The sequence below is a fragment of the Ovis aries genome, chromosome 1 (assembly GCF_016772045.2).
Source record: "Ovis aries strain OAR_USU_Benz2616 breed Rambouillet chromosome 1, ARS-UI_Ramb_v3.0, whole genome shotgun sequence".
NCBI classification, from domain to species: Eukaryota; Metazoa; Chordata; class Mammalia; order Artiodactyla; family Bovidae; genus Ovis; species Ovis aries.
Window position 1 is genome coordinate 209,167,356 of NC_056054.1, and position 23,470 is coordinate 209,190,825.

The following is a 23,470-nucleotide window of genomic DNA, read 5'->3' on the forward strand; positions in this document are numbered from 1 at the left end:
TTTAATTCATGCCAAGCCTTTCCTCTCACTGCCATTCTTTGGGGCCAGTCATTTTTAGTGTGCTGATATGCAAACAGATCTGACTTGATCCCATCTCTTTGTGGCTTTAGCTAAGAAGGTCATTAGAAAGATTCACACCTCAAACAAACAATTCGAAGTGTTTGGAGTTTCTTTAGGCCTCTTGCTTTAGAGAATGGCAAAATGAAGTTCTGAGCCCAAGCTTTCGCCTTGCCCTGCCATTTCAATCAGTTAACCAGCAAGTGCTTATTGAATGCCTACTAGAATGTTCTGAGGTGACCAGCTCAGACCCTTCCAGATGGCCTCACACAGACCCTTTACAGATGCAAATGGGTCCTGGCTGGGTTAGCTGACAGAGCTGTGTCTGAGCTCTGGAATGTACGGGCCACATCTGAACCATCACCGTGGTCCATCTGGAAAGAGACGGGGTTGCTCTGTTGGCTCCACAGACAGTATCCCTTTGGATCAGCACAGGCTTCCGAGTGTGAATGTAGCCTTGGGTGGAACCAAGTGTATGGACAAAACTGAGTAATTTTTAGTGCTTCTGTCAGAAATCTGGGGTCTGGAAATCTGCTCACCTGACTGGAGGGCTTGGAAGATGAAAGCTGAGCTGTTGAAATGTTGGAGTAAAAACCTATTACATGTGTTTCATAGTGAACTTATATTTTAAATAATTTTCTTTTTATGTAAATATTTACCTTCCTTTCTACTAAAGTACCTTTTTATCCTGCAGGAGATGGTTAAAAATCCCAACCTAATAAGTATTTATTTGATGTGAGCCCGAGAGGGAATCATTCTACTCACACAGACTCTGTGTGGTCATCTAATAGTTGTGTGACCTGAACAGTTATTAGCTGTTGAGCTCTTTTTTTTGTGCCAGGCTCTGTGCCACATGTTTTGTATCCATTATCTCATAAATTACTCGTGACAGTGCTTTGCATAGATGCTTGTGTTTTCTCTGTGAGGAGCCTGAGGTTTGGAGGAGTGCAATAATGACCTATGGTCCTCTAAGTAGTGTGATGATGATGGGTTGCTGAGCCTCAGCATCTTCAATAGGAGCTACCCAAATGAAGGTGTGTATATATACACACACACACATGATATATAGATATGTAAAATAAAATTATAAATTATAAAATTAAATATTTGAACTCACAGACGTATGTTTGTGTGTTTCTTGTACATAATAAAATTAATAAAAACATTATTTTTAACAAGGATCCCTTTCCACAAAGACCAAACTTTTGCTTTTATAAACTCATATGTGGTGAGGAGTAAATGAAGAGGCTTCATTTGTGGTTTGCTAACATACTCTACTGACAGAGTTCTAGTTACTTTCTGCCATCTCCCTGCCCACAGTTCCCTGAAAATCATTCAGCCCATTAGTTAAATGATTCATTTGTTGATAAAGCTCTTCTGTTTTTAACCTCTGGTGGTAGTGGCTGGGCTTTTAACCTCTCATTCAGCTTCCAGTTGGAATGAGACTGTTTCTCTCCTGGTGTCTTTCCCTGTTCTAACTTTCCTGCCCGAACAGGTGCTCTGCCACCTGCTATCTCCTAGCGGGTCAGGTAAACTCCCCTGACACCTCCCACAGAAAGATCACAGGCAAATATGGTCAACCTACTAAATTCTGTTTATTAAGGGAGAAAGAGCCTTGGACCCCAGGGCTCCTTTTTCTACCCTCTATTTCCTAACACTTCCCAGGCTTTGGCTCAACCTGGGATAGTTCATCTCTGCTGGAAAATTTACTAGGAGTTATCTGTCAAGAATGGTTAAAAATTTTCCCTAGTAGACAGAAAAATACTATAATATCCTCAGAAATTAACACCCAAACAGTATCAGTAGAAGAAAAGATAAATAGACCAATGGAGCAGAATAGGATACGAATTTTGTATATCCTGTATATAGAAATACAAATATCCTTCATCCCAATAATCATGGCATTTCAAATCAGTAAGGAAGAAGAGACTATCTTATTATACCCATTTGGAAAAAAAAGAATATTCCTTTTATACAATTCAAAACAAATTTTAGGTAGAATAAAATTCTGAATCAAAAAAAAATATATTGTCTTAGAAATAGTTTAGGAGAATAATTTTGTAATCTTGACATCTAACCCTGAAACCATAAGGAAAATGATAAGAGGGAAAAGACTGGCATATTTGACTACAAAAATTAAAAACTCTAACACAAAATATACATACAAACAGAAAATAATATTCAATAACATCTTAGTAATTGTTATCTTTTGTGAAGGTAAAGGGCATGCAATCACATATAACTTAGGCTACCAGAAAAACATTGAGAAGAAAAATGTTTAGAGAAAATATGTTTTTATCTACCTACCTGAAAAAAAATAGGATAAGATCTTTAGCCACCTTTACCTTGTATCAATTTTACCTTTTATCAGCCCTCTACGTATTTTATTAGTAGAGATTAGTATTTTCATCTTCATGATTTTAGAAACTTCCTGCATTCCCCTCTTCTTCTGAGAAAGACCATAACATAAGAGACTGCCTTCAAAAACTGACTGTTAAAGACCCAGGATTTATTTTAAGCTGAAATAAAATGTTGACTAAAATAGTACATCCTTAGCCTTCCTGTTTGACCTATAGCCACAGTTATGTCCAGTGACATACCACAAAATTCTGTTTTGATTTGGATCTCTGCACATCTTTGCAGCCAGAAATTATTTACAACTCCTGTTTAGGGCAGGGGAAAGTCAGAGTGGGAAGGAAAGTTAGAATTCATCTAGTCAGACCCCCATTCCACACTTGAATTCCCTCCATAGTGTCCCCTATTGCTCCAGTAATGTGCCCATGCCAGTTACCCCAGTTTGTGTGAATGAGGCAGAGAGCATGGAGCAGAAAAACGGAGGAAAGCGAGCTGTGGAAGACCTCCCTCCTTAAAAACGCACTGTTTCATATGCCAATCTACCCATATAGAAAACACAAAAGGAAATTAAAGACTGCTTTATAAAAGGCGTTACTTTCTGGATGGGACCTCTGTAAGTAATAAACTTACACACAGTGTGGAACATTTATGAGAATGAATCATTCCTAAATTATCATCTCAAATTATCATATAAATGATTGCTTTTGCTCGTTCTCCCAATAGTGCTATAATCTCCAATAAAGCACTTTACACACATTTTAAGTGAGACTACAAGTGCCCCAGGAAACTAACGTTATATTGCTTTAATAATAAAGCTGCAAAATTATTCAGGCAGCTTTCCTTGGATGCCCAAGTCTCTAGGTCAGGTCCCATTTAGTCTAGCCTATGTAAGTAAGGAAAACAAGTCAGACTGAACCCTGAATATGGTATTATATGAAGTGTCCCAGGCTTGGTTTAGTGAAAGACCCAGATCAAATTGCTGCTGATGAAATCTGCTCCCAGTCTCTGTCTCCTCTTCCTAATCCTAAAAACTCTTCCTATACGAATTTGGGTCTCTAGAAGAGAAAGTAAGTGGAAAATAATGATCCTACCTTTGATGCATGGTGGCCATGATATGGACAATTAAAAAGAAGTTCTCTAGTCTAGTGAAAAGGATGGCTAATATAATAGTTTGGATTTAAGTGATGCAGATTGGCTCTGTGGAAAAAAAAAGAAAAGAAATGAGCCTGAGGGGGGAAAACAGACCTTCATAAATTTCATCATGCATCATGTGGGACAAAAGAGCCACTGAAATTAGAGCTTGTACAAGTGTATTCTGATGATGATGTTTTCATCAAGTTCTGCCAAAGTCTTATAACCACAAACACTTTTAGAGTTGCTAATTGCATGGAGAGATCTGCTTTCTGTTCTGTGTGCGCTTTCTGTTCTGAAATCTAAGTGAAGGAAAGAGGATCCTGCCCAGAGAGTTTTCATTTGCCCGTTAGCCTTGATCAGATGATGGATTTCCTCTGTGGACTCTTCTCACAGTCTGTCAAGAAGAGCCTTGCTGCTGAATCTGAAAATGTTGGCAAACACTCCTTGTTAGAAGTACGAACAGTGATGGGTGCGCACAAATGCAGTATGTAAACAGTGGCTCTGCCTCAGATGGTTTCTGTTTGTTTTTTGAGTCGAATGGAGGAAGATATTTGAAATCTTTTGCCAGTGCAAAACAACAGGTGTGATGATTAGCTTGCCCTTTCATCAAGAGAGTGCATTTGAGTATTAATTACTTGATATTAATATCTTAGAAATCTGACTGTTCGGACTCAAATCAAGAAATAGGGATGAGTTTTCAATACAAACTTTGGTTCTTGGAGAAGGAAATGGGGAGAGAGGACTTATATGAGGTTGAAGAGACTCTTCGGTAACATCAGAACACATATTGCTTGGGGACAACATCTCCCTCTAAGCCTGACCAATTTATCTTAGTCTATAAATGTAAGAGTTCTTTACTACTGGAACCTTGGACCGATTTCTCATTCTTGTTCAGGATTTTTCTAGTGAACAATGGACTACTCTGGAGCCACTAAACTTGTCTGTTGGCTGGGATGGAAAAACTATAAGCTTACCCCTTTCATCACCTTCTTGAAGCCGAGATGTTAACCCCCTCAACCAGGAGAACCTCTTTGTTAGCTGCTCTTTCCTTTCCGTATATCTCCTTTGTGAGTTTTCTTGTAGAAGTTGGGCAAAACAGAACATCACCAGATAACACTGTTTCTGGTTAAATAATTGATTTCAACCCAGATTTTCCTGGCTGCTGAGAGCAGATGGTTTAGTCCAGGGCTGCACAGACTCCGGGTTTCTACCCTCCTGCTATAGTATCACGCTCAGACTAAGAGCACAGGTGATTAGAATACTATGGACTGCAGTGAATAGCCTTCCATGGGAGCTCAAATAAAGGAGCCACTATCTCTGCCTTGTTTCTTCCTTTCTATTTTAGTGTTTCAGAGTTTTCTGAGTGATTCTGTGTGCATTATCTCATTTGTTCCTCAGAACAGCCCTGTGAAGAGAGTAGGGTAGACATTTTTTATAAATGAGAGTTCTGAGGCTCAGAAAGTTTAAGTAGCTTCCCAGGATTACACAGCTAGTAAATTTTAGATTTGCTGTTAGTCGCTCAGTCATGTCTGACCCTTTGTAACCCTATGGACTATAGTCCGCCAGGCTCTTTGTTCGTGGAATTCTCTTGGTGAGAATACTGGAGTGGGTGGTCATTTCCTTCTCCAGGGGATCTTCCTGACCCAGGAATCAAACCCAGATCTCCCACCTTCCAGGCAAATTCTTTACCATCTGAATGCCAAGGGAAGCCCTTAAGTTTTAGTCTTAGGAAGGAATTTTATCTTCTGCTTCCAAATTTTATCTTCTTGAGGTCATCATGGTGTAAGTTCTAATCAAGGGCAATTCATTATGGTTCTAACATTCTGTGACTCAGTTATATTTGAAAATAATATCATTCAATTTTTTGAACTGCATCTTTATGGTCACAGAATACCATCTCCAACTACTGAATTAAATAATATTTATCACAAGTTCTCAGCCAAAAAGAGACTGAAGCTTGACATTATTGAGTTTCCTTTTTGTATTTGTATAACTTAATTCTGGTTTAGATGAGAAAATGAGATCTAGCCAATGATTAGAATAGGATTAGCCAATGAATATAATGTAATTGCTTACATTACTTTGTGAAATGCAAATAGCAGATGGATCATATTTTAAACAGTCAATTATCCTGTCAGTATAATAGCAATTTTTATAATAGCTTTTTTATTTCTGAAACCTGTATTTTAAAATGTATTAATAACTCTAAGGCAGCCATTTCATACATCAAGTAAATAATGTGCACTTGGTCTGTTCACTTAAAGTTCTAAACCGTAAATTATACTGAACTCAAAGCACATTATTTCTGTTTCTACTATAATCCATTGTATGTATAGAAAATTATTCTATCTTGAAAGAGGACTAAGATCATTGAGTTCTTATTTTGTGCCCCAAATTTTATATATACCATCTCTTTCAATCATAAATTTTACCAATGAAAAAAGCTGAGTTTTAGAAAAGTTAAATAACTTACTGATGTACTGCTCTTAATCACTCAGTCATGTCTGACTCTTTGCAATCCCATGGACTGTAGCCTGCCCCCGTCCATGGAATTCTCCAGGCCAGAATACTGGAGTGGGTGGGCCATCTCTTCTCCAGGGGATCTTCCCAACCCAGGGATTTAACCCAGGTCTCCCACATTGCAGGTGGATTCTTTACTGTCTAAGCCACCAGGGAAATATTATAAGCATTTTTGGGTTACTCAGAATTTCTAAAACGTGGAATTGCTGGTATCTGCTTGGCTTGGGATTCAGTGTCCTTCTCTTCATTCTACTTTATTAATAGTAAAGATTATGATCCCTCATATCTAAAATTGCTTTTACATGCTTGATATCCTACTGGCTTTTAACCTGTTAACAATCCTGTGGAATAGGAATCTTAGCCGATTGCCATTATTTCTTACTATCACTAGAATATGTGTGCATTGTATTGGATTTGTGCTTCTACATGTTTGTAAGTTGATTCTTCATTGCTTATAATAACTTGTATGTACATTTTAAGCTTGATGTATTCATTTTAATCTTGGTTGGGAGGAGAACTGGTGTGATGACTTAGCAGATACATGTTGCTGGTGGTTATAAAATAACCCATTACTGAACCACACTGCTCATTCTGTTCCTTTACTTATTGAATACCACGGCCTTATGTAACCACCCAGCCAAAATTAGCATCTCTTCTTCCCCACTTCCAGTTATTCTTATTTAGTGTTATATTATTAGTAATATTTCTGTAGCATTTATCACCAGCTGAATTTATCTTGCTTGTTTTCTTATTTTTATTATTGTCTCTCCAAATAAGAATGAAAGCATGGTAAAGATAGGGACTTTTTAAACAGGAAGTCTTGTTCACATTGTATCATCTAATACATGAAACAACAGGTGAAGAATGAATAAATAAATGTGTGAATGGAAGAGAAAGACCAAACAGTCATATTTTGAGCCACTTGACCCTTTCCCTTTGATCAAAGCTGATCGGACAATAGTTGGGCACCTCACTCTAGGGCAGCCCATCCTTAAGCTCCACAGGGATATTTGACATGACCTGGCTTGAAAAAGATGTACGTAGAGAAGGCAGCCCTAATGTAGAGACTGAGACCAAGTTGGGTAAGGGCAAGCAGAATATGAAGGAGAAATGCTCACAGAGCAGAGAGAGAAAACATATGCTGGGTAAAAGAAAGATCATGAGGTTCTGCAGTGAGAGGGAGAGGGGCCCTATGAAGAGTCAAGTTAAAGGGGTGGAGACAGAGTGAAGAAGTACAAGTCTTGCTGCTTAGGGCCTCAGTGCAACTCAGGTCTCCGAACTAGTGTCTGCAGGCAGCTCTTCCTCCAGGAGGACCTACTCCTCCTGGCATCTCTTTGTCTGGAGTGTAATGTGTATTTTCTTGATTTGTGTGCCCTTAGCAGCAGCAGCAGTGGACCTACGTTTTTATCTCCAAAAGTGCCTAATTCAGCTATCCTTCTTGATGCGTGCTTTAGAGTGCAACCTGTTCCATTTGGCTCTTGGGAAAAAATCATCCAATATTGGAGCAGGATTTTGTGGTTTCAAAGTGCTTTAATATATCTATTATGCTATTTGTTCCTGAAAGCAACTCCTCTCCATAAAGTGGATCTTGATTTCCTCTGAAGCGAAAGTGAAAGTCACTCAGTCATGTCTGACTCTTTGTGACCCCATGGACTATACAGTCCATGGAATTCTCTAGGCCAGGATGCTGGAGTGAGTAGCCTTTCCTTTTTCTAGGGGATCTTCCCAACCCAGGGATCGAACCCTGGTCTCCCAGATTGCAGGTGGATTCTTTACCAGCTGAGCCATGAGGGAAGCCCAAGAATACAGGAGTGGGTAGCTTATTCCTTCTCCAGAGGCTCTTCTCGACCCAGGAATTGAACCGGGGTCTCCTGAATTGCAGGTGGATTCTTTACCAACTGAGAGATCAGGAAAGCCCTTGATTTCCTCTAGGTGGGGAATTTTTCTATATACTTTATCATGTTGATCTCTCCTTTAGCATGGATCATAGGCTTTATTTGTATAAATGTTTTACCGTTGCCATTAGACACTAAGCGTCTAGAAGGCAGAGGCTAAATCCTGTTATTGCATTGCTCACAGTGTTTATGGTCCATCACAACATTGTTACAAAATAAAATCTTTGTTTCAGTATTTAACTGATTTTAAGACTGAATGCAAGGCAGTTCCATGAACTCTGATTGCACTTATCTATACTAATAATGAGACCTTAAATTATAAACTTGGGAGTTGTTATTAAAATATTTCTTTCTTCAAATATATTTGTTTAAAAAATATTTCTATCTGTAGATATGTTTGCATTATAACCCACACAATGTCCACAGCAGTTTTTGAAAACCTCCCATATTGTTGTATAAATTTGTGAAAAAATGATCAAAAATAACACTTAAGATAGGCATTCAATTATAAAATTAGTGAACTAGGTGCCAGACCCATTTTTTTATTTCTTTTTCAAGCCTTTGTTTAGATTTTATTCTTCAAAATCATAACCTTTCATTCCACGTCTCAACGAAGTTCTTTAGATTTGGTGATTGCATTTCTTACTATGTAAGTGGTATTCAGAGGACTGAGTCTGGAGTGATTAAGATCATTCATTATCGAAAGGATCCATATTTTCCTCAAAAACACTGGAATTTCCCTTTGTTTCATCTTGCTATTTTATTTTTAAAGATGCAGGACTGAAAGAGGGGGATGCAAAGTGGCCAACAACTAGAATGTGCAAGATCACAAGTCTTGCTCAGGTGCAGAAGAGACGGCACTAGAATTTTGCTAACATAAATAAATCTTTTTATTCTCATTAGGCATAAGATCCTAAACAACTATGTTATTATATACCAAGATCATATGTTTGAGATCCTTGATAATCTTACATTAATATTAGTTAGAATAGGGTACCAGACAAGATAATATTTTATCTTTAGATGGTTGTGACCTTGAGAAAAATCAATGAATTTCTGTTTTATTAGTTACCCATATGTTTGCTTATATGGAGAAGGAAATGGCAACCCATTCCAGTATTCTTGCCTGGAGAATCCCATGGACAGAGGAGCCTGGCATGCTACAGTCCATGGGGTCACAAAGAATCAGACACAACTGAGTGACTAACAACGAGTTTGCTTATAATCCCCATCTGTTAAATGGGTATTCATGCCTTCATTGATCACATGGTGAACATTTATGGTATGTGTGCTTAGTCACTCAGTCATGTCTGACTCTTTGCGACCGCATGGCTGTGGCCTGCCAGGCTCTTCTTGTTCATGAGGATTTTCCAGGCAGGAATACTGAAGTGGGTTGCTATGCCCTCCTCCAGGGGAATCTTCCCAAGCCAGGGGTAAAGCCCAGGTCTCCTGCATTGCAGGTGGATTCTTTACTGTCCGAGCCAACACGGAAGCCCAAACATTTATGGAGCACCTACTATATCTCTCTGCATATTGTGCCAGGAACAGGGGCAATAAGATAAAACATGGAAGGATACATACAGACAACTGACTACAAAATCCTGTGATAGGTGCCAACATAGAACCTGATGGTTCACTCGAATCTAGTTATGCACAAAGAAGAGAATCATCAACTCTACTTTGTGGAGGAGCAGGAAGATGCTCCAGGAGCTTTACAGACAGATGCTTGAGCCGGCTTTGAAAAACAAGTAGAGGTTTGGGGTACCCAAAAGGCGTGAAGAGACTTTTCAGAAAGAAGATTGACTGTAGGCAAAGGCATGATGATATAAAATAACGTGGGCTATTTTGGATAACTGCAAAGTTGTTCATTTTAGTTGGAAAGAGAAAGGAAAGTGTTGGAGGAGTTTGGAGAGGAAATGATGATTAGTTCATGGATGGGTGGAACATCATCCTAAGGAGTTTATTCCTTATCTTGAGGACAATAGAGAGCCATTGGGAGGTTTTAAAAATGGAAAACAAGGCCAGAACTTCACAATGTGAAATTTACCTTGGTGGGGGCAAAACTGGGATAGGGAGAGATGATTCCTCAAGTTGATATGTGTTGTCAGAACATTTTAGAGACCAGACTGCAAGTAAACTAGTACTTCACTCTAAATTGCTATTATTGTTGTTCACATATATAGCAATTTTAAAGATCAAATATTAAGCATTATTGGCTAAAACAAGTTTGCGACATGATTAAATACCATTCCAAAAAGCGTATTATGTCTACTTGTCCACCTACTTATTATCCTTATTTTCACTTCAGCACTGGGAAATAAAGTGAAGATGCACTGAAGGATATATGAACACATGAAAAGAGAGGCAAGTGGATTATTATCTACCTTTGTGGAGGAGGGGTCCGATATGTATGTCCATAGGTACATGAGAAGCAGTGGTGCAGAATAGTGCTTGAACTGGTGGAGCTGGGTTTGAGACCCAGCCCTTGTTCATACTAGTTATGTGACTTACAGAAATTAACTGATTTCTCTGAGGTTCAGTTTCAGTTTGTTCGTCCTTAAAACGGGGTAACTGATTCCTGCTTTAACTATTTTAGATGGTCACTCTAATAATCCATGGAAACAACATCTTCAGTATTAGAAGTGCTTAATTTATGCATTCTTTCAAAACAAGGTATTCTTGAAGAATATCAGTAGCTAGAGATCATAAATATTACAGGAGAATCTTTCTTCAAAATGCTTTCATATAAGTATCTACTCTAGAAACTTAGGTTTACCCTCTGTCTGATCTGTTTTCCCTCTATAAATTAATGTGCAAATGTAAGAATTTTTATGAATGGTGGTAAAAATTTTACCTTTATGAATGTTATTATGATTATTTCTTCAAGCAACTAGGACATTTTCTAGAACTAGCTGCATGGAATATATACTAAGGATGGGTGGCTGGGTCAAGACACAAAGTTGAATTACTTTTTTAAAAAGGGAAATACTTTTGTGCAGAGGAAAGAGAATTTCAGGTGGAATCACATCTCTTGTTCATTTAACTGGCTTAATTAGGCTATGAAATTATATCCACAGGGAAGGGAAAATGTAGATTCACATATCCACACAGTTTACCCCACTTACAAATATTCCTTCAACATTCAGTCACCAAGTAACGCATTATCAGAGGTTGCTTGGGAAGATACATTAGCAACATCAGAATTGGAACTTCAAAGCATTTCTGGTAAAACTTCAAAGCACTTGAAAAGCGAGCAAAGTCAAAAGCTTAGCCATTTTTTATGCTCTTTTTATCTGCAAAGTAATTAGTATGGCAAGATCATACAGAACTCACTAGTCTTGCATATTATCATGCTCAGTTGTGTCTGTCTCTTTGCGACCCCTTGGACCACTGGGCTCCTCTGTCCATGGGCTCTCCGAGGCAAGAATACTAGAGTAGGTTGCCACTCCCTTCTCCAGGGGATCTTCCCAACCCAGGGATTGAACCCTTGTCTCTGGCCTCTCCTTCATTGGCAGGCAGATTCTTTACCTGAGTCATCTGGGAAGCCCTTAGAACTGACTAGAGCCCAATAGGACTGTTGTGCCCTAGTCAGTTACCTTTGTCCAGGGCTGTATGAACTGGCTTCTCCTGTTTAAGGAATGGAAATGGGTATCTGTAGATCTCGCTATGATGAAAAACGTGATGAAAAAGGAATTTTATTTTTCTCCTTCATTTTAGAATCTAAAGATTTGGGGGGGGGGAGTGAAAGTGAAAGTTGCTCAGCTGTGTTCAACTCTTTGCAACCCCATGATCTGTGTAGTCCATGGAATTCTCCAGGCCAGAATCCTGGAGTGGGTAGCCTTTCCCTTCCCCAGGGGATCTTCCCAACCCAGGGATCAAACCCAGGTCTCCCACATTGCAGGCAGATTCTTTACCAGCTGAGCTGCTCCAACCAATTCTGTACCAAGACCACTCAGGTTCCTGGCCAGTAGATGGCTCTCTCTCTTTTTTTTTTTTTTTTCCCACTCAAGTCAAGATGCTGTCCAATGTACTGAATTGAGAGGTTGAGTAGCCTGTATCATAAAGATGATAGAAGTAATGGAACTTGAGTTGTTGAAGCCATTTCCTCCTCAGTTGTGTAAACTTGAATGGAGAGACAAAATGAATGTTGTAAGTGGACCTTCCTTGTCTTTATAATTAGGATACAACCTCCTTGAGGCCTCTTTACATGCCTACACATTTACATAGACTTTTCCTTCTGCCCTTATTTCCTCATCAGTGCTGCAGATGGATGATAAAGCCAGTGTTGGATCTAAATTATTTGATTGTAGGCAATGCTGACTCGTTTCACTGCATAACATGCTTTCCAGTTCTTCTTATATATTACTATCAAGCATCTACCATAAGAAAAAAGCTGTGGTTATTTTATTTTATAACCATAATTTGTATCTTATTCCAACACATGACCTAAATTATTAGATGTCATCTACATTTAAGATGATGCTAGTTGAAAGGAGAGCTACAGAAAAAGCTATTTGAGGAGTAAAGCCATAGCATACACATATATATGTGGGACAACTAAAAAAAAGTAGAAAGAATGAAATTGTAATAAATTTGAGATTATATTCAAAAGGCACACAGGGCCTCAGTGTTTTAAATATAAGTGGTTAATTTGTGGAGGGCAACAGAAGAGACGTGGTGTTATGGAAACAGCACAAAATGTTTAAATCAGAAGACGGCTTGCTTTCTCTCTTGGAAAAATCACTTGAAGTCTGAATTTCAGTTTCTCAATCTGCAAAGTGATAAAAGTATAATATAATATCTACTTTATAAATATGTTGAACAGTTACATCTTGTCAGATGATACAGGTAAAATTTTTGTGTAACCTGTTATGTAAGATAGCATATCTTTTTGGTCAAAGTACCTTTTTTTCTTGGCAGAGTCCATGGATTCAATTACTGATTTCCTCCTCCTTTGCTAAAGAATAAAACTACCATGTTTCATATTTCTCCTGACAGCATTTCTTTCTGAGGAGGTTTTTGCTGTAGTAACTAGTGTTTTCTGCTCTCTTTCCACTTACTTTTCACCTTAGAATCAAGTATTCAGGCTCTTTCCCTCCACAATGGCTCTTGACAATTAAGCAGACAAGAACTGAGAGATAAAGCCTTTGCTATGCTAAGTTTTGAATAAAGGAAACTTATTTTAGCAAGAGCGAAAGGCATCATTACTATTGATCACTGACCAGAGAGAGCTTGGAAATGTTTTAATTACAGTGAGCTACTATTGCTGTAATGTTCATTTGAATGAGACTTGACTTTATAGTCTTATCTTTACTGAAATATTTTCACATTTTCTCTGCTTACTTTTTCCTTTCTCAGGTTAAATAAAAATTCACTTTTAGGGCAATTGTGTGTGTGTGTGTGTGTGTGTGTGTGTGTGTGTGTAGCAGGACATGGTGAATGGTTTCAAAAAAATGTGTAAAGCATGGCCCTCCTTTAGAGAGTTACAATTTGTCTCCCTGTTGTTGTCCAGTCACTAAGTCCTGTCCAACTCTGCAACCCCATGGACTGCAGCACACTAGGCTCCTCTGTCCTCCACTGTCTCCTGGAATTGTCTCCCTAATGTAATTGTAAATGCATGATAATCAGAAAGCCTTAAGAGAGAAGCTTAGAAATAAAATTCTAGGAAAATAGGTGATAGATGAAACTTTCAAGGTGGCAATGACTTATATGGTGCTGAAAATATTTTGAGAGTATTAGTCACAAACCAATTCATCCTGAGTATTAAGAGAAACATCATCTATAGGAGAAAGAGCCAGTGCAGACCAGATTAGATGTGATAACTAACAAAAAGGAAAGTAGATGTGGCTGCAGTCCAGGTATTTTGCTCACTGCCAGGAATAGAAACAATATTACAATGAGTGCTCTAAGAGTTATACTTCCAGGTAGTAATGTAGTTATTTTATTTTCACCTCCTTTATGATATAAATCAGGAAAAGGGCAAGCAATAAAAAGATATGAGTTGAAGGAAGCATAGTTAGAAAAGCCATTGGCAGAAACAGCCCTGCTTGATCTCCTAGGATCACTCAATTTTGAGACAGAAGTTCCAATGCTTTCAACTCTCTCAGAAGGTTAAAGACAGTTAAATGTATTCCCCTAAATGTTTACATTTGTATCATCCTTTACAATTTACACAGTATTTTTGTGTAAGTTATTCCTTTAAATTAGAGAGTGCCTACAATGTTCAATGATCCACATTGTGAGGAAAACACATTCCCTACCCCAAGGAAGTGTAAGTTCAGAGGTCCGGGGTGTGTAAATAACTGACTATAATTTTTGGATGCTCATGGAGGGAACCAACAGAGAATGAAAATAATCATGGTAGGGAACTGTGGTTGACATTTATTATTTTGTTTTTCCTACATCATTCTCTTTTAGAAGCTGCTTCTTTCTCTAATCATCGAATTCTGATAAGAATATCAATTAAAGGGCACTCCTCTCCCTTACCCTACAGAAGTAGTCACATGATACAAGGTAGCAAATCACAATAACCTTTCCTTCTCTCCACTGCGATTGGTCACTGTGATAAACGCAGGACCAGTTAATTCAAGCGAGGTTTACTGCAGTTCTTTTGAGGTAATTCAGTTCAGTTCAGTCACTCAGTCATGTCCGACTCTTTGCAACCCCATGAACTGCAGCATGCCAGGATCATCAGCTCCTGGATTTACTCAAACTCATGTCCATTGAGTTGGTGATGCCATCTAACCGTCTCATCCTCTGTCATCCCCTTCTCCTCCTGCCTTCAATCTTTCCCAGCATCAGGGTCTTTTCAAATGAGTCTGTTCTTCGCATCAGGTGGCCAAACTATTGGAGTTTCAGCTTCAATATCAGTCCTTCCAATGAATATTCAGGACTGAATTCCTTTAGGATGGACTGGTTGGATCTCCTTGTTGTCCAATGGACTCTCAAGAGTCTTCTCCAACACCACAGTTCAAAAGCATCAATTCTTTAGCACTCAGCTTTCTTTATAGTCCAACTCTCACATCCATACATAACTACTGGAAAAACTAGAGCTTTGAGTAGACTGACCTTTGTTGGCAAAGTAATGTCTTTGCTTTTTAATATGCTGTCTAGGTTGGTCATAACTTTTCTTCCAAGGAGCAAGCATCTTTTCATTTCATGGCTGCAGTCACCATCTACAGTGACTTTGGAGCCCCCCCCCCCAAAATAAAGTCTAGCACCATTTCCATTGTTTTCCCATCTATTTGCCATGAAGTGATGGGACCAGATACCATGATCTTAGTTTTTTGAATGTTTAGTTTTAAGCCAACTTTTTCACTCTCCTCTTTCACTTTCATGAAGAGGTTCTTTAGTTCTTCTTCGCTTTCTCTTATATGGGTAGTGTAATCTGTGTATATGAGGGTATTGATATTTCTCCGGCAATCTTGATTTCAGCTTGTGCTTCATTCAGCCCAGTGTTTCTCATGCTGTACTCTGCATATGAGTTAAATAAGCATGGTGACAATATACAGCCTTGACATACTCGTTTCTTGATTTGGAACCAGTCTGTTGTTCCATGTCCAGTTCTAACTGCTGCTTCTTGACCTGCATACAGGTTTCTAAAGAGGCAGGTGAGGTGGTCTGGTATTCCCATCTCTTGAAGAATTTTCTACCATTTGGCTTTGGAATAGTCAATAAAGCAGAAGTAGATGTATTTCTGGAACTCTTGCTTTTTCCATGATCCAGCAGATGTTGGCACCTTGATCTCTGGTTCCTCTGCCTTTCCTAAATCCAGCTTGAACATATGGAAGTTGACATACTGTTGAAGCCTGACTTGGAGACTCTTGAGCATTACTTTGCTAGCATGTGATATGAGGGCAGTTGTGCAGTAGTTTGAGCATACTTTGGCATTGCCTTTCTTTGGGATTGGAATGAAAACTGACCTTTTCCAGTCCTGTGGCCACTGCTGAGTTTTCTAAATTTGCTGGCATATGGAGGGCAACACTTTCACAGCATTATCTTTCAGGTTTTGAAATAGCTCAATTGGAATTCCATCACCTCTACTACCTTATGTTTGTAGTGATGCTTCCTAAGGTCCACTTGACTTCGCATTCCAGAATGTCTTGCTCTAGGTTGGTGATCACACCATCATGATTATCTGGGTCATGAAGATCTTCTTTGTACAGTTCTTCTGTGTATTTTTCCCACCTCTTCTTAATATCTTCTGCTTATGTTAGGTCCATACCATTTCTGTCCTTTATTGAGCTCATCTTTGCATGAAATGTTCCCTTGGTGTCTCTAATTTTATTGAAGAGATCTCTAGTCTTTCCCATTCTGTTGTTCTCCTCTATTTCTTTGCATTGATCATGGAGTAAGGCTTTCTTATCTCTCCTTGCTATTCTTTGAGGTAATATTTGGGTGTTTAAAGAGAGGGCAAACTCTGTCTGAGGACAAAGTTTATAATAAGTCTGAAGCTGCTGATGTCCATCTACTCTTTAAGACATGGAGAGTCACTTCTGAAAGACGTAGCCAAAACATAAGAAAAACATCCAAGAAATGAGGAGAGGACATTTTTGAGCAGTTGTATCTAGCCATACCAAAGCTATGCCAAAGCTAGGCAACTCCTCACATTTTTACTTAATAAGCCCATACAATTTGTATTTGCTTGGATGTGTTTGAGTTGTTTTCTGCCATTTAAATGCAGAGTTCTGAGTAATAGAAAGACTCAATTCTTTAGAACCAAGTCCTAATTGTATCTGCCTATCTATCTATTATCTGAAAGATTCCACTGACCATTCCCAGTAGGATAAATACATTTCTTAGTTCCATAGTGCCTTTCAAGCACCAGAGTTGCTAAGCTGCTAAGTTGCTTTAGTGGTGTCCGATTCTATGCGACCCCAGAGACGGCAGCCCACCAGGCTCCCCCGTCCTTGGGATTTTCCAGGCAGGAACACTGGAGTGGGTTGCCATTTCCTTCTCCAATGCATGAAAGTGAAAAGTGAAAGTGAAGTCAGTCAGTCATGTCTGACTCTTCGTGACCCCATGGACTGCAGCCTACCAGCCTCATCCATCCATGGGATTTTCCAGGCAGGAATACTGGAGCGGGGTGCCATCGCCTTCTCCATCAAGCACTGGAGAGGCACTGGCTATTCTGTTCTTCTCTCCTTTCTTTTTATTACTCCACTTAAAGCTTTGAAATACTATGAATATTAAACTGATTGAATATCCCCATGATCATAGCATGAATGTCATCAGAAGATTTTGTGTTGTTTCAGAAAGGAATTCCTTTTCACATTGGATGTACAAAATATCACTGGCATTTGTATGTGTATATTTGGAGGCATTCACATTTTGTCTGTGGTTTTAACTGGATAAACAGAGAAGTGTCATGAAAGGAACAGCAGAAAGTGTAGTTACACTTCCAAGCAAGTGTAGTTACACTTATAGACGTGTAGTGACTGTTCTAGTTTCAGTAATTCAACAGTCTTTTGTGGCTGAGACATTTGTGAACTTGCTTTGACTCAGATAAAGGGAGAGAAAAAGACAGTATTCTTTCTTTTTTGAATTTTGATGATACATTTTTTCAGCTACCTGTGTCATTATATATTGTATTATAAACGAAGTCTTCATATTCATGGTGGGATCATATGGGAATTAGGCTATCTATATGTTAATTTTCTGATAACTGAAAATTACTCTGTTAAGTGACAAGTTGCTTTATATCAATAAACTATTTAAAGAGATCTTTTATTTTTATTTGTTTAAAATTTATTTTTATTGAAGTATAGTTAATTTTCAATGTTGTGTTAGTTTCAGTTATGTACACACATATACATACATTTTCAGATTCTTTTCCATTATTGTTATTACACGATACTGAGTAGAGTTCTCGCTGCCATACAGTAGATCCTTGTTGTTTACTTATTTTATCAATAGTAGCGTGTATATGTTAATCCCAAACTTTTAATTGATCTCTCCTTCCCAATCCATCTATCCCCTTTGGTAACCGTAAGTTTGTCTTCTGTCTGTGAGTTTATTTCTGTTCTGTAAACAAATTCATTTGTATCATTTTTTTTTAAGATTCCACATTTAAGTGATATCATGTGATAATTTGTATTTGTCTGACTTACTTCACTTAATGTGAAAATCTCTAGGTCCATCCATGTTTTTGCAAATGGAGTTATTTCATTCCTTCTTATGGCTGAGTAATATTCTATTTTATGTATATGTCTTGGCTATTGTAAACAGTGCTACTATGAACACTGGGGTCCATGCAACTTTTTGAATTAGAGTTCTATCAGGATATACACCCAGAAGTGGGCATGCAGGATCATTTGATAACTCTATTTTTAGTTTTTTTAAAGGAACCTCCATACTGTTTTCCATAGTAACTGTACCAATTTACATTCCCATCAACAGTGTAGGAAAGTTCCTTTAAAATGCATTATCTGTTTCTGTATTTTCTTAAGCAAAGCATTATTTTAATAATAAAGCTGCTATTTAGCCATTAAGTGGATTCCATGTGGTGGTCTCTGTGTTAGCCATTTACATAAAACCTTTTTCATTTAGAGCTTCTCTTGTGAGGGAAGAGATATACTATGATCCTGATTTAAGAGAGGAGTAAATTGAGGATCAGGATGGTTAAGTAACTTAGCCAAGATCACAGATGTGGAGGTGGAGCTGGGACCTAAGCTCAGACCTATCTGGCTCCACGGCTGCTATTCCACAGCATCATCATTAAGAACACAGAGCATGTGTTTTGCAAAGATCAGATGATGCTTTCCTTGGCTTCAATTACTCCAAAAGATTTGTCTTGGTGCAAATGGCTTTATATTGCTCTTTCTTTTGAACTCTGTCTGCCTTTTATAGTTTCCTCAATATTTTCCCCCTTGTTGTCAGAATGTTAACTGTAACTTTGCAGTTTTAAGTAGGCCTGACTGTAGCAAAATGTATCCTCCATTTCAGTAGATTGCCTTTTAGCTGCTTTAAATCTAAGTAGGTTTTCTAGGATGTTATTTCAGGTCCTTTTTGAAGTCATGTGGAGGCAATAATGATGACAATAATACAGTGATTATTTATTGACTGTCTTCTATAAACCACCAGATGTGTTACACACGTGGTCTACTTAATTCTCATTTTAGACATTTCTGTTGGTTACTCAGGACTTTGGCCCCTTATTTTCTAGATTTCAGGTAAATTTCAAACAGATAAGTGAGGTACTTAGACATATTACATATATATTATATGTATTTATATTCACATATATGGACACTCAGGAACTCTAATTACTCACATAAGCCCTTTTGCCTTGGATCAAATATTGGCAAGGGTAAATCTGGGACTCAGAAAACCCAGAACAAAATGATATGCCAAGGACACCTTCGATAGAGTCACCATGATCTGCTTGGGAAATGATTTAACTGCTTTGTTAAGTGCTGAAACATATGAAAGCATCTCATTAATTCATATGATTATACATTATTATGTATCCTCAGTACCTAGAGCTTCAAAAGGTAAAAAATTTATCTTTAATTGAATGCTTCTCAATTATCCTAACACCAGTGTGTTTTGCTGTAATTGTTCCTTTGGAGCCATTAGGTGGTTAATCTGTAGAATATGAATACACATTTTAAAGCCCAAAGCTGCTTGACAACTTTCTGAAAAGGTTGAATTGTAAATGTATCTTTAGTAAATTATTTTTTGCTGAAATATCTTCGCCCATGTAACATGGCAAGACTCAATGTATTATTATTTGGATGTTTTAGGGGAAATGCACATAAGGGAAGGGAGACCATTAAAGGGCATCTAGTTGGACAATCTTTGGATGCTTCAATTTAGCATCATGATATTCCCTGCCAGTAAGTATCCACCCTGCTTTGAAGTGATAATTCATTATTATATTAATTAATCCACTCACTATTCTTGGAACTTTGGGACTATCTTTTAGCTTCTTACACTCATGTTCTACTCTGTCTGGTTTGCCTTGTTCCAGGGTTCTGTACCTCATTAATGATTATAAGCCAGTGTTGTTAAATATTGTAGTATTTCTAAAAAGCTAACTCTTCAGCCAGTGGATAAACTAAACTGTTACTGTTTGAATTCTTTTATACTACCAATGACCAAATGAAGCAATGTGATGGGAATAGTTGAGTGACTTTTCAGTGGTTAACATGCCCATTTAAAGAGTAATACTTACCTTTAGGAAGAATGTTGCTGAACTTTTTGCATGTTATTTAGTATGATGTGCAGAAAACTCTTTAAGAAAGTACCCGGTCTTCATGATTCCTATTTGGAACCGGGAAAGAGGTCCTTACAGCTATTAAAGAAGGAGGAGGGGGTTCTTATACATCATTTAATTATGAAGCAAAAGGTTTATTTGCTTAAAATGTCATTTAAAGATACTTAAGACAGTGAAGAGGAACTAAAAAGCCTCTTGATGAAAGTGAAAGAGGAGAGTGAAAAAGTTGGCTTAAAGTTCAGCATTCAGAAAACGTAGATCATGGCATCTGGTCCCATCACTTCATGGGAAATAGATGGGAAACAGTGAAAACAATGTCAGACTTTATTTTGGGGGGCTCCAAAATCACTGCAGATGGTTATCGCAGCCATGAAATTAAAAGACGCTTACTCCTTGGAAGGAAAGTTATGACCAACATAGACAGCATGTTCAAAAGAAGAGAGATTACTTTGCCAACAAAGGTCCGTCTAGTCAAGGCTATGGTTTTCCCAGTGGTCATGTATGGATGTGAAAGTTGGACTGTGAAGAAAGCTGAGTGCTGAAGAATTGATGCTTTTGAACTGTGGTGTTGGAGAAGACTCTTGAGAGTCCCTTGGACTGCAAGGAGATCCAACCAGTCCATTCTAAAGGAGATCAGTCCTGGGTGTTCTTTGGAAGGACTGATGCTAAAGCTGAAACTCAAATACTTTGGCCACCTCATGTGAAGAGTTGACTCACTGGAAAAGGCTCTGATGTGGGGAGGGATTGGGGGCAGGAGGAGAAGGGGACGACTGAGGATGAGATGGCTGGATGGCATCACCGAGTCAATGCACATGAGTTTGGGTGAACTCCGGGAGTTGGTGATGGACAGGGAGGCCTGGTATGCTGCAATTCATGGGGTCACAAAGAGTTGGACATGACTGAGCAACTGAACTGAAACTGCATGCAAACTTTATTTACTGTACAGAGTTCTGAATGTACTTATCAAATAGAAAAGCCGCCCTGGACTTGATTGTTCACCTGTTTTGTGATTTCCCTTGAAGAGAAAAATACGTTGTCATAGCTCTTGATATTTTACTAATTAATGTTCTGTTACACTGAAAGGGATGTTTTCAAAATTTTTATTTGGAAACAAGTTTTCAAGTAGAGGGACGGTTGCTTACATATTGTCTTGTATATACACATCTTAAAATGTTCCATTTATGAGATGTGTGTATATGGTTCAGCCCTGAGTTTACTGTGCTGATTAACAGGTACTTATAGAAATAGCTGAAATAGAAAATTGCTGATCAGTTGTGCTAGAAGAACATGGTAGAAGAGAAAAACCCAACTATTTCTTCATATTAAAAATGAATATAATATGAACATTGCAAAAGAGACCAAACACACATTTTGTAACTTTTTACAAAAGCAAAAATTCACAAACTAGTTTTCAACTTCCTTTAGACTTCAAAATTGTTTGGAGTTTTGTCTTATCTTAGACCAATTATAGATTGTTACAGGCTTCCTGGGTTTTAGTATTCCTATTTTCTCTACCAAAGTTTTTTTTGGAAGCACCTCAACTCTCCTTTGGAGAAGGCAATGGCAACCCACTCTAGTACTCTTGCCTGGCAAATCCCATGGATGGAGGAGCCTGGTAGGCTGCAGTCCATGGATCGCGAAGAGTCAGACATGACTGAGCGACTTCACTTTCACTTTTCACTTTCCTGCATTGGAGAAGGAAATGGCAACCCATTCCAGTGTTCTTGCCTGGAGAATCCCAGGGACGGGGGAGCCTGGTGGACTGCCATCTCTGGGGTCGCGTAGAGTCAGACACGACTGAAGCGACTTAGCAGCAGCAGCAGCAACTCTTCTGCCAGCCATGAGATTTACCCTGTGACAATGTGATTTATTGGAAGCCTGAATTTCAGCACGATACTATCTGAGAAAAGCTGGAGGGGAGGCTAAAGGTTTAAATTTGGAGATATAAAGACTTGATAAATAGAGTGCATGAAAGTGGGGTAATCAGTGACAACTATGTGGACCTGGTCATGCCTGCCAGGGTAATTACACAGTTGGAAAGGCTATAAAGAGCTGCATTCTTGGGAAAACAAACTCATGTGACACAGCACTGTTTCGTATAAAGCTTCATGTCTCGAAATGTGTATTCTTTTTTTGGCAGGAAAATGTGTTTATGGTGGCCTCCATGGCCTCTGTCCATGCTTTAATTGATTTTCCTTGGAAAGTTTTTGCCTTCTCTCTCAGGTGGTTTCACTTTACACCATTTGCTGTGCTAGATAGCGTATGCACAGTTTATGAGCGGAGAATTCCCAAACAGTAAACCCAGAAGTAGATCCTGGAGGAAGCACTGTGCAGAGCTGTGACTGCTAGTGACTGTGTGATCTTGCGTTCAGTATGAGTTTCCATCTTTTTTTTACAAATGGGACAGCACAGCACCTGTTTGCTTAACAGTTTAAATAATACAGAAGAGAAGAAGGTAGTAAGTGGTCTCTTTCACTCCAGCTTCTCACTTTTATTCTCTAGATATAACTACTATCAATCACTCGGCAGGTTCTCTTCCAGGCCCTTTATTATGTACATACAGAAGTATATTATACTATCAATAAAAGTTGATTTGCTACATGTAATATGTTTACTTTTGACTTCATCTGTTTCAATTATTGGATTCCACGTATGCTGGAATATAGACATATACTGTTTATTTCACTGAAGAACCTTTAGGTTGTCTCCAGATTTTCAATATTAGAAATAATGCTGCAGTGGAAACAACCGCACGTAATACCCTTACACACTTGTGAAAGTCTTTCCAAGGAGTACATGACTACAAATGAAATTGCTGAGGCAATAGTTTTGCTCCTTAAAATTTTTGATAAGTTCTGCTGAATTACTCTCCAAAGAGGTTTTATCGATTCATAATCCATCAAAAGTGTATAAGAGCTGGGCAAGTTTATTAAGTTGAGCTCTAATTTTCTTGTGTATAGCATGGGGCAAATTATCTTTTTCTCAAGGTTAATGTGAAGATTAGATAAAGTAATGCTTGTGAAGCACCCAGCGTGGTACCTGATCAAAAGCGGGTACTTGATAAATCCTTATTCCCAGCGTTTTACTTCCCCAACTGTTCCACTTTACGCAAAGCAACAATGCAGCAGTTATTATTAGGATCCAGTTCCTGACCCCTCCCCCAAGATTACATACGGTGTTCTCAGCAGTTCATTATCTACACCTACATCAGTACTGAGTTTCTTAAGTTAGTTCTGGACACTATTGTCCTTATACTGATCATTATCCTCTGTGATATATAGTACCTATCACA

At 38.4% G+C, this 23,470-nt stretch overlaps 1 protein-coding gene across 3 annotated transcripts in view; it reads right to left on the minus strand.

Annotated features, from left to right (window-relative positions):
* Positions 1-23,470, minus strand: part of KCNMB2 (potassium calcium-activated channel subfamily M regulatory beta subunit 2) — a 424,156-nt gene that overhangs the window by 244,170 nt on the left and 156,516 nt on the right. For all 3 annotated transcript variants that reach the window (XM_060405120.1, XM_060405123.1, XM_027958237.3), the window contains one exon: positions 3,504-3,609. In XM_060405120.1, coding sequence (XP_060261103.1) covers positions 3,504-3,523 — 20 coding nt within the window. In that variant the 5' untranslated portion in view covers positions 3,524-3,609. The remainder of the gene's footprint in view (positions 1-3,503; positions 3,610-23,470) is intronic.